General features: G+C 40.8%; 1 protein-coding gene across 2 annotated transcripts; it reads right to left on the reverse strand.

Moving 5' to 3' along the window:
* Window positions 1-214: 214 nt before the first annotated feature.
* Window positions 215-13,644, reverse strand: Ddx3x (DEAD-box helicase 3 X-linked). 2 transcript variants are annotated; one of them, XM_028776019.1, is made up of 17 exons: window positions 13,338-13,644; window positions 10,191-10,248; window positions 9,613-9,660; window positions 8,393-8,525; window positions 7,195-7,353; window positions 6,839-6,938; window positions 6,468-6,603; window positions 6,045-6,130; window positions 5,690-5,788; window positions 5,424-5,584; window positions 4,794-4,938; window positions 4,365-4,509; window positions 4,003-4,184; window positions 3,787-3,904; window positions 3,280-3,433; window positions 3,022-3,161; window positions 215-2,863 (listed from the first exon to the last, which is right to left on the reverse strand). In XM_028776019.1, the coding sequence occupies exons 1-17, from the start codon at window positions 13,380-13,382 to the stop codon at window positions 2,784-2,786; spliced, it is 1,989 nt and encodes a 662-aa protein (XP_028631852.1). In that variant the 5' UTR covers window positions 13,383-13,644; the 3' UTR covers window positions 215-2,783. The 2 variants fall into 2 exon arrangements, with proteins under 2 accessions (XP_028631852.1, XP_028631853.1); XM_028776020.1 differs by having other exon boundaries at window positions 9,613-9,657; window positions 13,338-13,458.
* Window positions 13,645-14,193: the final 549 nt, after the last annotated feature.

The raw sequence follows: 14,193 nt of genomic DNA on the forward strand, positions 1-14,193 counted from the left end.
AATCTTTAGAAGATTCACATTAACAGGCCCAGGTGGTGCTGGGGCATGCCTTTAATCCCAGCACTTGGGGAGATAGAGGCAGGGGGTTCTCCGGAAGGTTGAGGCTGGCCAAGTCTACAGAGCAAATTCCAGGACTACAGAAACCCTTCCTCAAAAGGAGAACTACAAATACATTATATAATAATGAAAAAGACAATCAAATGACACGTTGTAATTCAGGCAAGAGCACAACTTTATTTTCACCTCTAAAAGTAAACCACAATTGACAACAACAAAGGAGACTGTGCAGTTCAACTTTTTATTTTAATAAAACCAGAATATGCACAGCACATGCAGTGCTAGCATCTAAACTAATACAATAAGCAACTACTAAAGCTACAGTGACTTGAGGGTCAATTACATTCAGCAAGTTTAAACCCATTCTTAATCTTGAAACGTAACTGAAAATATTGCTTGCTGATAAAACTTGCTCAACTGCTCTTGCTGAATGTCCAAGTCACTGACTATGCCAATACAACAAAGATAACCACATGTTTGAGGATTGCAATGTGCCAGACATTCACTGAAAAAAAAAATACAACTAAACAAAACTCACACAACAAACATCTGAGAATCTGGACACTTTGTATCAGTGTTTTGAAGTGTTTCATTAATATCTTAAGACGAGTGTATCAAAACCTTGGCATGATTTAGTTTCAAGTCGCCAATTTTGTTTTTACTATCAGAAAGTTATGGCTACACCGCCAATGCCGGGTCTGCTTAATTTGACTTAAGAGTTTATTATGACTTAACATTAAAAGCTCACACTACCCCGAAATATATAATTTCACGCATACGGTGACATTCAACATTCAAGTGCCAGTGTTTTTGTACTGTCTTTTGGTCAAGTTTCTTTAAACTTTCAAAGAATCACTTTTAGGCTTACAAAAATAAATATTTGTCAAAATGTTCAATAAATATTACATAAAACTAGCAGCAAAAAGTATCTAGAAATCTGTCGTGTGCAAAGTTTTCTTCCCAACTATCATTCCCATGGTCCCAAATAAATTTTAGAATCTAGTCCCATCCCTTTCCTAGACAAGCTGCGTTCAACAATCTCCAAGAGACAAAATAAGATTGGAAGTTTAAGGACACGCACACAAGACATACATATAAAATTCTCTGAATGTGCAATAAAAGAAGTACTTTGTAAAAAGTTATGGGCAAAATGTACAAGGGCCTAAACCTAGACTAATTGAAATAGCACCATAACAAATGACCTCAATACTGTCAAGTGCACCTACTTAATAAAGGTTTTAGAACAAGGCACAATACACTTGAAAATCTATTGCACTTTAGGAAATTTTTGCCGTCTTCCTATGCCACTGTAAAAAGATTGAGCGTTTTGATCACTGCATTCTGGTCACAAAGAGCCCAGAACTCCAAGTGGCATAGGCATTTTAGTGGTGGACAATGCTCATCTTTGGCCAGATTTAGCATAAACAGACTATAAATACAATGGAAACCTATGCAACTAAAACTGACTAAACTGCACTGTAGAGCAGAATTGACACCTTGTGCAGTTATGTACATATTTCCAACCTGTGTGATCTCAGATTTCAGTTTGTTACTCTTCTGGAGCCATTTGTTTTTTGTTTTGTTTTGTTTTTTTTACAAAGTCTATAGTAAGCCAGTTTAACATCTCAACGCAGCTTGAACAGAGTAATGTGAATCGGCATTTAAAATAAAGCCTGCTGCATAATTCTTCCTGTTCATCCCCATCTTGACCAAAAAACATCAACACTAGCATGCGTTATTAGACCAAAAATCATCCAGAGCCCAAGTGAGGGCTGGTCATTGCTGTGGTCAGCCATTCTACCATTTCAATTTCTTTTATGGCAGGCATTTAAAAAGTCTAAGTAGATGAATTCTCCTAAAAACCTATTTCAAGATATCAGACCTTTAAACTTTCCCTGTAATAACATGCCCACATTTGGCTAGCTCATAGTTAACGATCTGCCTAAACATTGAAAGAGGAATTGCTGTATTTACTTGCATTAACTTTGAGAACAGTGCTTTGAATGTATGCATGTATTCATACATCACCTCATCATGACTGGAATGGCTTGTTTAAAGACTATTATCAGGTTCTAAATACCTATCCAGGATAGAGTGAGCAAATCAGAACTTTAACTTAATACAGTTTGCCACATTAGAAACTAATTCCGTTAATATGCTTCAAGACGTTTGTTGTTTGTTTTCCCCCAATCTGCAAGTATCAAAAAAGCCCTAAGACAGGCTACCACTTGAGTTTTTCCTTATATTATTTATGGATGAATCGATGATTCCTGTTAAGTTGTATCACACCTGTGTGCCAAGGTTTGATTTTAGCCCAAGTTCAGTAAATTTATTTTGTCAAAAACAATTGGAATCTTGAGCATTACTGAGCCAACAGGACATCAAAATAAAAAGTTGTCTAAAGTTAAAGGCACAGTACATTAACAAACAAATGATCCTCAGTCACAAAATTATAAATGCAGTTTTGGGATAGGGGTAGGCGGGAGGGGAGTTAATCCAAACTACAGCAATGAAGTCTTCAAACCACCTTCAGAACAGGGCTGCTGATTGTTCCTTTCATCTTTACTTGTGACCTTGAGCTCCCTTAAAAAAAAAAAAATTTCAGTGGAGAATCACAGCTGGTAATGTACTGCAAGTTCTTGAAGCTACACAAGGTATAGTCTGGCTAAGTTACATGTGGTTTCCATATTAGCTTGTTTGGCAGGGTGACCTACTACAAAGCAGGCTCAGTTACCCCACCAGTCAACCCCCTGGGAGTTATAATTTCCTCCATATCCATCACTGTTGTAAAAGCCTCCGTAGCCACCTAGTGAGAGATAAAATAAAAAAAAAAGTTAATTAAATAAAAGTCATCCATTGCTAGCAACTATCTTTTTCTTCAAAAGTTATGAAAGGCTATAGTGTTGAACTTCCCCAAATCGTCTTATCTGTATTTAAGACAATAAGGTTTAAAATGAATACTACCTCCACCAAATCCTCTGCTGCTGCCATGGCCACCTCCACCACTTCGACTGCTGCTTGCACGGCTGCTGCTGAAGCTGGAACTGCTGGCACCGCTACTCTGTCGATAGTCTCTGGCACCAAACCCTCCACTAAATCGACTGCTATAAGGGCGAGAAGAGTCATGTTGGTATAAGCATTGATAGACAACACTAAATATTTTAAGCAACACTGAGAAACAAGTTCTCATGCCCCTAACTATGCATCATGTGTATACCTTACCTCTTAGAACGTCCACGACTGCTACCCTTGTAGTGATGCTCAAAAGCCATGTTTTCTAACCAAGATGGCACTTCTTGTTTTGCTTCAACAAGAAGATCCAGTAAATCCTTAGTGATATTTATATTCCTTTCATTGAAGAATGAGGTGGCAAGACCTAAAACAGTTCACACACAGACACACACACAAAAAAAAAAACACATAAGCAAAAAGTACTCCAGAAAAGTAGCTTAACATTCTCATCAGATATTACTCTCAGCTATCTAACCAATAAATCCTGACTGCATTGTGTAAAGAATCATAAATAATATTTAAGATATTATAAATTATAGGCTGGTATGCATGGTCGTGTTAACAGCTTTAATCCAGCACTCTGGAGGCAGAGATAACCAGATTCTATTGAGGTCAAAGCCATCCCTGGTCTTAAACAAAAAGCTATAAAGTTCTTTCCTGTGCTATCACAATAAAACAAAAAACCTCAATCAGGATATCCGGTAACTAAACACTTACCAAGGTTTCCTACACGCCCTGTACGGCCTATGCGATGCACATATTCTTCAATATCACTAGGCAGGTCAAAATTAATAACATGCTTCACATTTGAAATATCCAGTCCTCTTGCTGCTACCTGAAATACAACTTTTGTTTTAGATGGCCCACTAAAAGCAAGTATTTGGACGCAATAAACTTTTGAGAGTAAAAAAATAAACACAGTATTATACATACTGCCGTAGCCACTAGAATTGGGCTTTTTCCTGAGCGGAACTGATGAAGGGCCTCTTCCCTATCTCTCTGAGAACGGTCTCCATGGATACTGGTACAAGCATATCCTTCATGGTATAAGAAATCCTCCAGCGAATCTGCGCCCTTTTTGGTCTCCACGAACACTAGAGTCAGGGAATCCTTGCCTGAATTTGAAAATAAGGTTTATCACTATCAGTAAACAATACTTTATAAGTATGTATACAGACAAAATGGACACATGACAAGGTTTTGAATAGGGTAGAAAATGGTGATACAAACAATTCTCATTACATAGTCAGAGAGCTAATGACTATTCTCATTACATCAAGAGAGAGCTAATTTACCTGTTGCATTTAGGAGGTCAAGCAGAAATGACCTTTTGTCTATCTCCTCCACCCAAACCACTTTTTGTGTGATGTTCTCTGAAGTAGACCCAACTCTTCCTACAGCCAGAAATATGTACTCATCTAAGAAATCACGGGCCAGCATCTGAAGAAAAAAAGCCACTCTTTAATTTTGCAGTTGTATTGCCATGTTTGTAAGTGTGGATGTCAAGGAGTACAACTTGAGGAAGTTGGTACTCCTTTCTCTTCATGTAGGTTCCAGGGACTAAATTCAGGAAGCAAGTAATTTTACTCAGTGGACCATTTTGCCAGCACCCCACCCCCCACTATTTCTGGTCAAAGCACATTCCTTTAAGCAGGAGGGTCAGAGGGCAACCTGATCTACATAACAAAGCCCTGATTTAAGTAAGTTGAAATTGCATATAGTACCTGTATTTCCTTAGGAAAAGTAGCACTAAACATCATAGTGTGTCGGACACCTTTTGGAGGCATAGTGTCTTGTTCAACTATTCTACGGATCTGAGGTTCGAACCCCATATCTAACATCCGGTCAGCTTCATCTAACACCAGGTATCTGTCATGAAAAGAAACATTTAGTTAATTAAGACCTTGAGAAGAAATTAAGGCAATCTATAGTTTAATTTAAATATCAATGTAGTTAACACTGTTTAATACTTTACATAGGGAAAAAAAAGGATTCTTGCCCCAAGATAAAATCATCCATGATTACAGAGCCAACTAGCTTACTTTTTAAATTAATGTTTTCAAGTTTTTTGTGTTTATGCACATGTACTACAAGGTACACAGGAAAATCTGCAAGACTAAGTTTTCCTCCATTATGACAGTTGGAGCAATAGACTGTCATGCCATCAGGTTTGGCAGCAAGCACCTTTACCTACTTAGCCATCTTGCTGACTGCCCCCTCTCTTTGTCCTTGGATCTAGTCACTCTCCTCTACTAAAGCTGACCTTTCAACATTGATTGGAACTATGATAAATTAATTTTTGTAACCCATTTCTCTCAGTATTTACATATTTAGACAAGCTAACAAACACATACTTGCAGAAGTCTAACCCGATCTTCCCTCTCTCCATCATGTCCACGAGACGTCCTGGAGTGGCTACTAACAAGTGGCATCCACGTTCTAAGTCTCGAATCTGCTGACCAATTTCAGCACCACCATAAACCACACAAGGACGGACTCTAGATCGGTATGAGAACTATAAACAAAGAACTTCCATTCAATGTCAAAATTCTTTACATGGCCATAAAATATTTTATTAGAATCACTGGGCAAGCTATGGATCACTGAAATGCACACTTACTTTTCTGGCTTCCTCATAGATCTGCACTGCCAATTCTCTCGTTGGTGCCAGTACCAAGGAGATTGGATACTGTTTACGACGCCCATATCTTCCATTTTCCTAAGAAATAGAAATTTGTTAATCTGCATGCTAAATTATCACTTAAGTTAATGTATAAAAAATTCCCTCTGCAGTTTATATACTATACCATAAAACTTCAAGTAGTCTTAGCACCACTTGGAATGCTCTCGATAGCTTCCTAAAAGCTTTGCTTTTTATAAAGAAACACTGCAATGGGAATACACTTGCCCATTTGACAGAGCGCTTGCTTAAGAAAAACCCCCTAGGCCTCATTCACAGCATCAAGGGAAATCACCTTCATGGCCCTCAGAGCCTCTCCTGGACCATCAGCATAAATCTGACTCAAGATAGGCAAGAGAAATGCTGCAGTTTTTCCAGAGCCTGTTAAGAGAAATATGTTCATCAGTGGACCACAATAAAACCCTCCTTATTACTTCTGAATCAACACTGGTAAGCTAACTAGTACTTTTACTTTATGTCCAAACTTCCCAGAAACTTCATATAACCTCTTTAGCTGACTAAAACAAGAGTCAGCAAATTCAGAAACAAGCTACTCTTTTAAAATAAGGATTTACAAAATATAGCCATTATTTATGTATCATCTATGGCCTCTTCGACACTACAAACAGTAAAATTCAGTTCATTGTACACAAACCCATAAGTATCTAGCATGTGTTTCTTTACTAGAAAAAAGTGACAGTTAATCAAATGAGCGTACCTGTTTGAGCACAAGCCATCAAGTCTCTTTTCTCTTTGATAATAGGAATAGCATGCTTCTGCACTGGAGTTGGCCGAGTATAACGAGTAAGCTCAATGTTTCCCATAATAATTTCTCCCATCTCAACATCACTGAACTGTCAAATTCATGACATGAAACAAGTAGAAATGTTACCTGAAGCTGTTTTATATTAATTTGTGAATGATAACAAACAGCAAACTTTTAACATATGATAACTAAGCTGGGCTTTTACATTGGATATATTTCCTATTCAAAAAGAAAATTACTTAAGAATGCAACCAATGTTTCCCTTTCCACAAACTCTAATGTATGGTTATATTTCTCTGTAATTTAATAGAGCAAGTACTTACACTTTCAATGTGTGGAGGACAGTTGTTGCCTGTTGCTTCAACTGGAATATCATCATATTTCTCAAAGTTAATCCCAGTATTGCCTCCAGAAAAGAGTTCCCTGAAATAAATAGATTGGTTAGTTAAGTTCACATGCAATACCAATCAGAAAGATTTCATCACAAATAGCATACTTCAAAAACTCACTGTTCCTGCTGGGCGGTGGTGGCGCACGCCTTTAATCCCAGCACTTGGGAGGCAGAGGCAGGCGGATTTCTGAGTTTGAGGCCAGCCTGGTCTACAGAGTGAGTTCCAGGACAGCCAGGGCTATACAGAGAAACCCTGTCTTGAGACAAAACAAAACAAAAACAACTCACTGTTCCAAGCGTTCACTTGGTGGGAGTGGCTTTGACCAGTCATCTTCATCTGATTTATCACACCAGCGACTATTTCCACCTCTTTCGAATTTGCCAAAGCCACTTCTATCTCCACGGCTGCCAATGCCATCATAGTCTCCCCGTCCACGGTCATCAAACCTGAGTATCACAAGAACAAATCAGAATCTCAACCATCATCAGATCACTCCAGAGGAATGGATCAACTCCAAGATATGAACAGTTCAAACTATCAGATTCTATCATCTAAAAACCAGTACCCTTCTTTTATTTCCAAAGTCATGTAGCCCAGTCTTGTCACATACACTCATCATTAAAAATTAAAGCTTTAAGAACAATTAAATGGACATATAGCCCCTCCCGTTTTAAGTGTTTGTCAAAATATATTTAGCAGTAAAGATCAAAAAATAGCACCTCCGCCGGGCGGTGGTGGCGCAAGCCTTTAATCCCAGCACTTGGGAGGCAGGGGCAGGCAGATTTCTGAGTTCGAGGCCAGCCTGGTCTACAGAGTGAGTTCCAGGACAGCCAGGGCTACACAGAGAAACCCTGTCTCAAAAAACAAAAAAACAACAAAAAAAAAATAGCACCTCCAACACTTGTTCTGATTACAGATATTTAAGGAAAAATTCATGTGACAGATGCTTTTTAAATATATATTTTTTTAAATCCTTACCTGGATAAAGATGTGTTTAGTTTGAGGTCTATTTGCCAAAAATCAGGACACGGGAGACTAACCATAGCTATTAGGCCACATGAAGTCAGTTTGCCACACTTGTATAATTAATTAATATAAGGCATTTATTTTGCCATGAGTCTACAAAGAGCCCAAGCAAATTAGGCCATTCACTATATGAAATTACTTCTAAAACAGGTAATATTAAAACTAGGAAAATATAAAAACTGACTTCATATTTGCACTTTTTCTTTTCTTTTTTTTTTTTTTTTAAAAAAACAGGGTATCTGTGTTGGCTGTTCTAGAACTCAAGAGAGCCATCTGCCTCTGTCTCCCAAGTGCTGGGATTAAAGTGTAGCAACACTTTATCTGATTTCTATGTAATAGGTTCAAGCTTACAGCTAAGAAAATGTAGTAAGTAATGAAATGGTTGACATCCACTTTATCCCGATAGTCGGGATAGAAATGTCTAAAGTAGCATTGAATGTATAAGATGGTTTCATTTACCTTCCCCTTGATCCACTTCCACGATCACCAAAGAAGCTAGACTTCCCTCTTGAATCACCCCGGGATCCAAAACTGCTGTATGCATCCTTATCTTTACTAGAACTCCACCCTGAACTGTCTTTGTCATAGAATCCTAAGAATAAAAAAAAAAAAAAAAAAAAAAAACACAAACTCAAAAAGAATCCTATTAACACATGGTCTTAATCTTTCTGAATTTTAAGCCTGCTGGCTTTTTTATATCTGGTATCAAATGCCAATGTAAATATTCTAAATGTATCATGCAATCTGACAGGCGACGAATATTTTGTAACAAACATCTCTAAGGTCAACAACTTTGCCTTTAGCAAGATGACTATGGTACTATCACATGACTATGCTCTGCCACTCACTTTATAGATGTACATGAACTCACAGAGAAACAGTCATCAATTAGCATCTCTGATTACTTGGTTTAGTATTTTTCAGTTCCAACAGCAAAACTACAATGCCTTGTACATGTGAATCATAGTCCAAATGGTATCACTTTAATGGTTTATTTACAAGCTTAATATAAAAATATTCAAAAAAAACAAACTCTCTTCCCTATATGTTCCCAATATAAAGTCAAATATAAAGTTTAACTAAGTAGGGATCACCAATGACAGTTACTTAAGACAAGTAAGGCTGGAAGTAGCTTCGATGACATCTTATTAGTCAGAGACATTTACAAGCTACTTTCCTTTTGCCTTTGTCTCTACCATTACCCAGCCATGTGTTTTCCCTAGCAATCAAGACCTTAATTGCTTCTCCAGATCTTTCTTATAGTTGTAAAATTAAAATCCTGCCTCTTCTAATGTTTTTTGATAAAGAATTCCACAGAGAAACACTACCAATTGTGCCTGATAGTTCAATTTATCTTGTGCTAAGTTCATCTTGTCATGTTAAGACAAAAACAATTTATTTTCATGTAGTTTGTACTACACTCCATAGCATCCACCTATTTTCTCAAATTAAAAGCAAGATGTAATAAATCATACAAAAACCATGATGACACTGAAGGCAACTTTCCATGGTGTGACATCAGTTAAGGTTTTTCAAAGTTACTACTAAGTTCCAGTACTTTAAAATCAATCATGGTAGAAAATGTATAGGCCTCCCAAGCTGCCTTGCCTTCCCTCGGCTTTGACTAATTTCTAAATAAATCAAGAATTAGACTTACCAAACTGGCATTAAGGACTCACCTTTAGTAGCTTCTCTGTTCCTTAAATGAGGAGGGATATAGCGCCCTTCTAAAAGAATACAAAATTAATAAACAATGCCAAATACCTTCACAGTAAAGCTTTTCATCAAAATCCCTATTAAAAAAATCAAATACTCCTAACAACTTTAAAGAGTTGGTGAGCAAGATATAACTTTAAGATAGGCAATATGCCTGTAATCCTAGCTAAAGCAGGACAGCAAGATCACCAAGGCCAACCTAGGCTACATTAAAAAAAAAGGCAACTTAAAGCCCAGTAGTTAGGCTGGGTGTGGTGGTACTGCCTCTAATCCCAGCAGAGGCAGTATGAAGCTTTGTCAGCCAGTTAGTAAGTACCTGGACAGCTAGTTAGTTAACTGGCTACTAGTGGTATTTATTCTAATTCTCTTTGCACTTCTGAATTAAATACCTGACTTGATCACCGACCTATACGCCCAGCATTTCTTTCTAGCCAGTGAAAGTGTATTCATTCTAACAGTGAATGTTAAATTCTTAACATTCAAGGAAATACCAAGATATCTAGTTCTGATATTCAATATATCCATAAAAGGTTTTACTTACTGCTTGCTGTACTTCCTCCAGTCTGATTATCTGAAGAGTTCAGGTCTAGGCCAGCAAACTAGAAAGAAATCAGATTGTTTTAGTTTCAATGTTGAATGAAATGGAAGAATATCCTGGTCCCACATTCAAACAGTTACCTCTCGGAGCCCACACAGTGACAGAGAATGCACTAGACTAGAGTTCTAAATACCACAGAAAGCAAGTTACAAAAATCAGAAACTAGATCCAAATTCAATTCCATCTTTCAAAATATTTGTTCTGTAAACATTTTCCATAGTAAAGCTCCTTATTTGAGAAACTAAAACTTAGTTATGTTGAATCTCAGAATTTTAGCCAGGTATGGTGGTAAGCAACCTAACCCCAGTATTCAAGTGGCTAAAACAGTTCTTGCAAGAGCACCTACTCAACAACTCCAGTTACAGATCCACTGCTTTTTTTCTGGCCTCCAAAGGCATTATGGTACATACATGCAGACACATACATTAAATAAAAACTTAGATTGAAATTAAAGTTTGAGGTCAGGGCAGCCAAACAAAATTGTTTTAAACATTAACTAGGTGCTCAGAGCTTAGTTCAGTTGGCAGAGTGCTAGCCCACATTGAAGGATGAACCCTTAATCCCTAGTACCACAAAGTGTGATGATTCATGGCTGTAGTCCTAGTATTGGAGAAGTGGAGGCAGGTGGATCAGGAGTTCAAAGCCATTCTCAGCAAATATAAATAGCCTGGGCTAAATCAGACCCTGTTTAAAAACAAAAGCCACACATGTTAAATGAGTGTAGGATTCATTTTTAAAAAGTTTTCTAAACACCGCCAACTTTATACTTATTTTAAACCTAAAAGTATAAAAGACAAATCTTGAAATTATTGTTTAATTCCTTTACCCTCAAATATAGCACAAATATATTAAATTGGGGATAATACTGCATAAGACAAAATTTTATCATTACACTCACCAGTTAGCACTACAGAATAAAACTGAAATAATTCCTGTTCTCCCATTTAACTGCAAATTCACAAAACTAGTCATGAATATCCTTTGATGTTCTTACTAAAGGACATTTTACTGTGGTTAACCTACCAAGTCCACCCATCTCCTTATACTGGTAACAAGATTCTACAAAAATGCTACACGCTATCTTCATCCTTTTAAGTTCTTAAAAAAAATATGTATATGTATGCAGTGTGTGTGAGGGGGTGGTCTCACTATGTAGCAGCCTTGGCTAGCCTCAAACTCACTAAAAGACCAGGCCGATCAAATTCGGGTCGCCACGGTCATCACACTTGGTGGCATCTGCCTTTACCTGCTGAACCCATCTATTTAGGAGTATAAACCACAAATGAAAAGGGAACCCTCTCAAAAAGAAAAAACAGATAAGACGGAACTGTTACTCTATAAATCTGTGTTTAAAGTTCAACGATACTGGCAAACTACAAGTATCGCTATGGTTCCTGAAAACAGAAAGCAGATGTAACCTCTTTGCCATTAGCAAAAGTGTTGCCATGCTTTGACACAGTAGCCGCCATTTAAAGCCATTACAACATGAGTTTTGGGTTTTATTTTTTAAATGACTTTTTAAAATGTGTACGGGTGGTTTGCCTGCATGTATGTCTATGTGAGGGTGTCGGATCACCTGGAGTTACAGGCAGGCGTGAGCTGCCACGTGGGTGCTGAGACTTGATCCCAGCCAGTCCTTTTAACCGCTGAGCCATCTCTCGAGCCCGCCGTTTAGTTTTGAAATTTTTTATCATTTGGCAACATTAATCTATGAATCAACAAAGCTGACAAATGCACTGTTGGTCACAAACTTAAAACTTGAGCCACTCCGAATTCCTAAGCTTTCGGAGTTAAATCCATTACCAATTTATGAAAGGCTCTTGGGAATATAAATTCCAATACAGTTCAGCAACATTGTATCATTTAGTATAAATAGGTATCAATTAGATGGAAAATGTAACCGTGTCCTTTTTTAAGTTACAATGTATCATAACATGGAAGTTACTGTAGCGGGTCATTGACTGGAAGGCCAGGCATAAGGCAACAGATTATCTCCTCGGTCTCTACACCTAGAAATGGAGTCTCGATTACGGAATCAGAAACCAGGCCGGATCAAATCTCCCAATTTTACTTCAACGGCAGCAACAAGTTATCTGTTGCCATATTCTGGGCCTTTTGCCTGCCTGTAGAGGATCCCAGAGTGGGCCATCACTGGCAAGGCGCGTGATCCTCTCTCTCTCTCCCCTGCGCCCAGGTAAAGGGCGGGCGTGCCGGGCTCGGGACTGCGCGCCTCGTTTCCTGGAGCCTAAGGCTGAGCAAGGGCCGCGCCGGGTGGCTCGCGTCACCGCCAAGCCCGGCGCAAGTGCGCACGCAGCGGCCCCGGCCTCCCTCCCCCTCCTCCCCCCGCCCAATCCGCCCTGAAATTTCTGCGTCACAAAACTTTCCACTCGGGAACCGCGGCCTCCCCAGCCGCGACATACCGGGCCCGGGGTGCCGAAGAAGCCGGGCTGGCTTCCCTACGAGCCCGCAGGCGGGCAGGCCCGGGGGTGGGGGTGGGGGGCGACCGCGCGGCACCGCCAGCCTGCGCCACACAAAGGAGGCCGCCGCCATTAGCCCGCGCTGAGGCCAGCACCCCCTTCCGCGGCGCCCCCTCCCACATTCCAGCGCCGCGGGGCCACTCAGCTAGCCCGCGCGCCGCCGCTGACTCCCGGATTTAAAAACCCCAGCCACTGGAGCCATGGAGGCCTAAAGCCCCAGAAACCCGAGGCCAAAAGCAGCCATCCCGGCCCGCAGGCCGCCACGAGGGGCAATATACCCCCCCTCCCCAACTCCCGGTCACTAATCAACTAGGGTGCGCGCGCGTGCGCCCGAATGCACGCGCCCCCTCCCCCTCAGCTCGCCTGCGCACAGACACAAAAGCCGCCATTGTGATCGGGCCAGGGACAATACCGCGAATCGAGCCGATCTGGATGAACCACCGGCTCTAGCACTCCCCGCAAGCATCCAGCCCCTCCAGAGCCCCTAGATCCTGGCACCCGCCGGCCCGAGCCACCCGGGGAAACGGGAAGGGAAAAGCAGAACTCAAAAGAGCTGCGCCACAAGGCAGGTTAGGTCAGGGGAGACACTGGTGCAGCGACCACTGCAGCTCACCTGCTGGTCCAGCCCGAGCGCATTTTCCACTGCCACATGACTCATCCCTGAAGAGTACCGAGAATTCGGAGTCTTCCGCTGCTGAGCAAGTGCTGGCTTTACCGCAAAGGCCCTCTCACGGGAGAACTGCGGCTTTGAAGCGCACCGCGCGGCCACCGATCTTATATACCGACTCGGAGGACTGCTACGTCAGCACGTAAGACGTGTGCCCTCCTCTCGCCGGCGGCAGGCCACTGCCGTTAGGAAGTCAGCCTGCTTACTGTGCGTTGGTTGGCTTAGTCCCGTGAGATTTCCTAATCAGTCTAGTTACCCGCGACCTTCTCCGCACCCAGAGAACCCCGCATTCTATGTGGTTCTGCTTCTCTTGGGTTTGCTTTCCCCTAGTCTCCCCCAGTCCCTTTAACGTGTTTTTTTTTCGAGATCTCGCGAGAAATTATTTCCGATCGTCCTCTAGCAATAAGGCCCTAAGATTTAAACTTGGCTTATTTGCGGCTACTTCCCCTGTGCACCCAGTTTTTATCTTTCTAGCACTCCTCCATTCCTCTCATAACCCGGGAGTGGAGATGATGTAGTTGCCTTTGTCTGGCCTAATAAGCCCTGGCTTTCCGTGGAGGGCAGCGGGTCACGTGACCGTGGGTGTCCAGCAAGGTGGCCATCTTGTTGAAGAAGGGAAACTCGCTTGACTAGTGCTGGGAAAGGGAGGGAGGGACGAGAAAACTGCGGGAGGGCGGGGAGGAGAAAGGGGGAAGGGAGCTAGACATAGGAAGAAGGTGAAAGGCTGGATGCTGGTGACCTGAGTCCACCTGCGCAGGGACTATAGGGGATGTGTGGGTCGCTGGAGGCTTCAGATCGCCGT

This window comes from Grammomys surdaster, unplaced genomic scaffold, assembly GCF_004785775.1.
Source record: "Grammomys surdaster isolate TR1022 unplaced genomic scaffold, NIH_TR_1.0 263, whole genome shotgun sequence".
NCBI classification, from domain to species: domain Eukaryota; kingdom Metazoa; phylum Chordata; class Mammalia; order Rodentia; family Muridae; genus Grammomys; species Grammomys surdaster.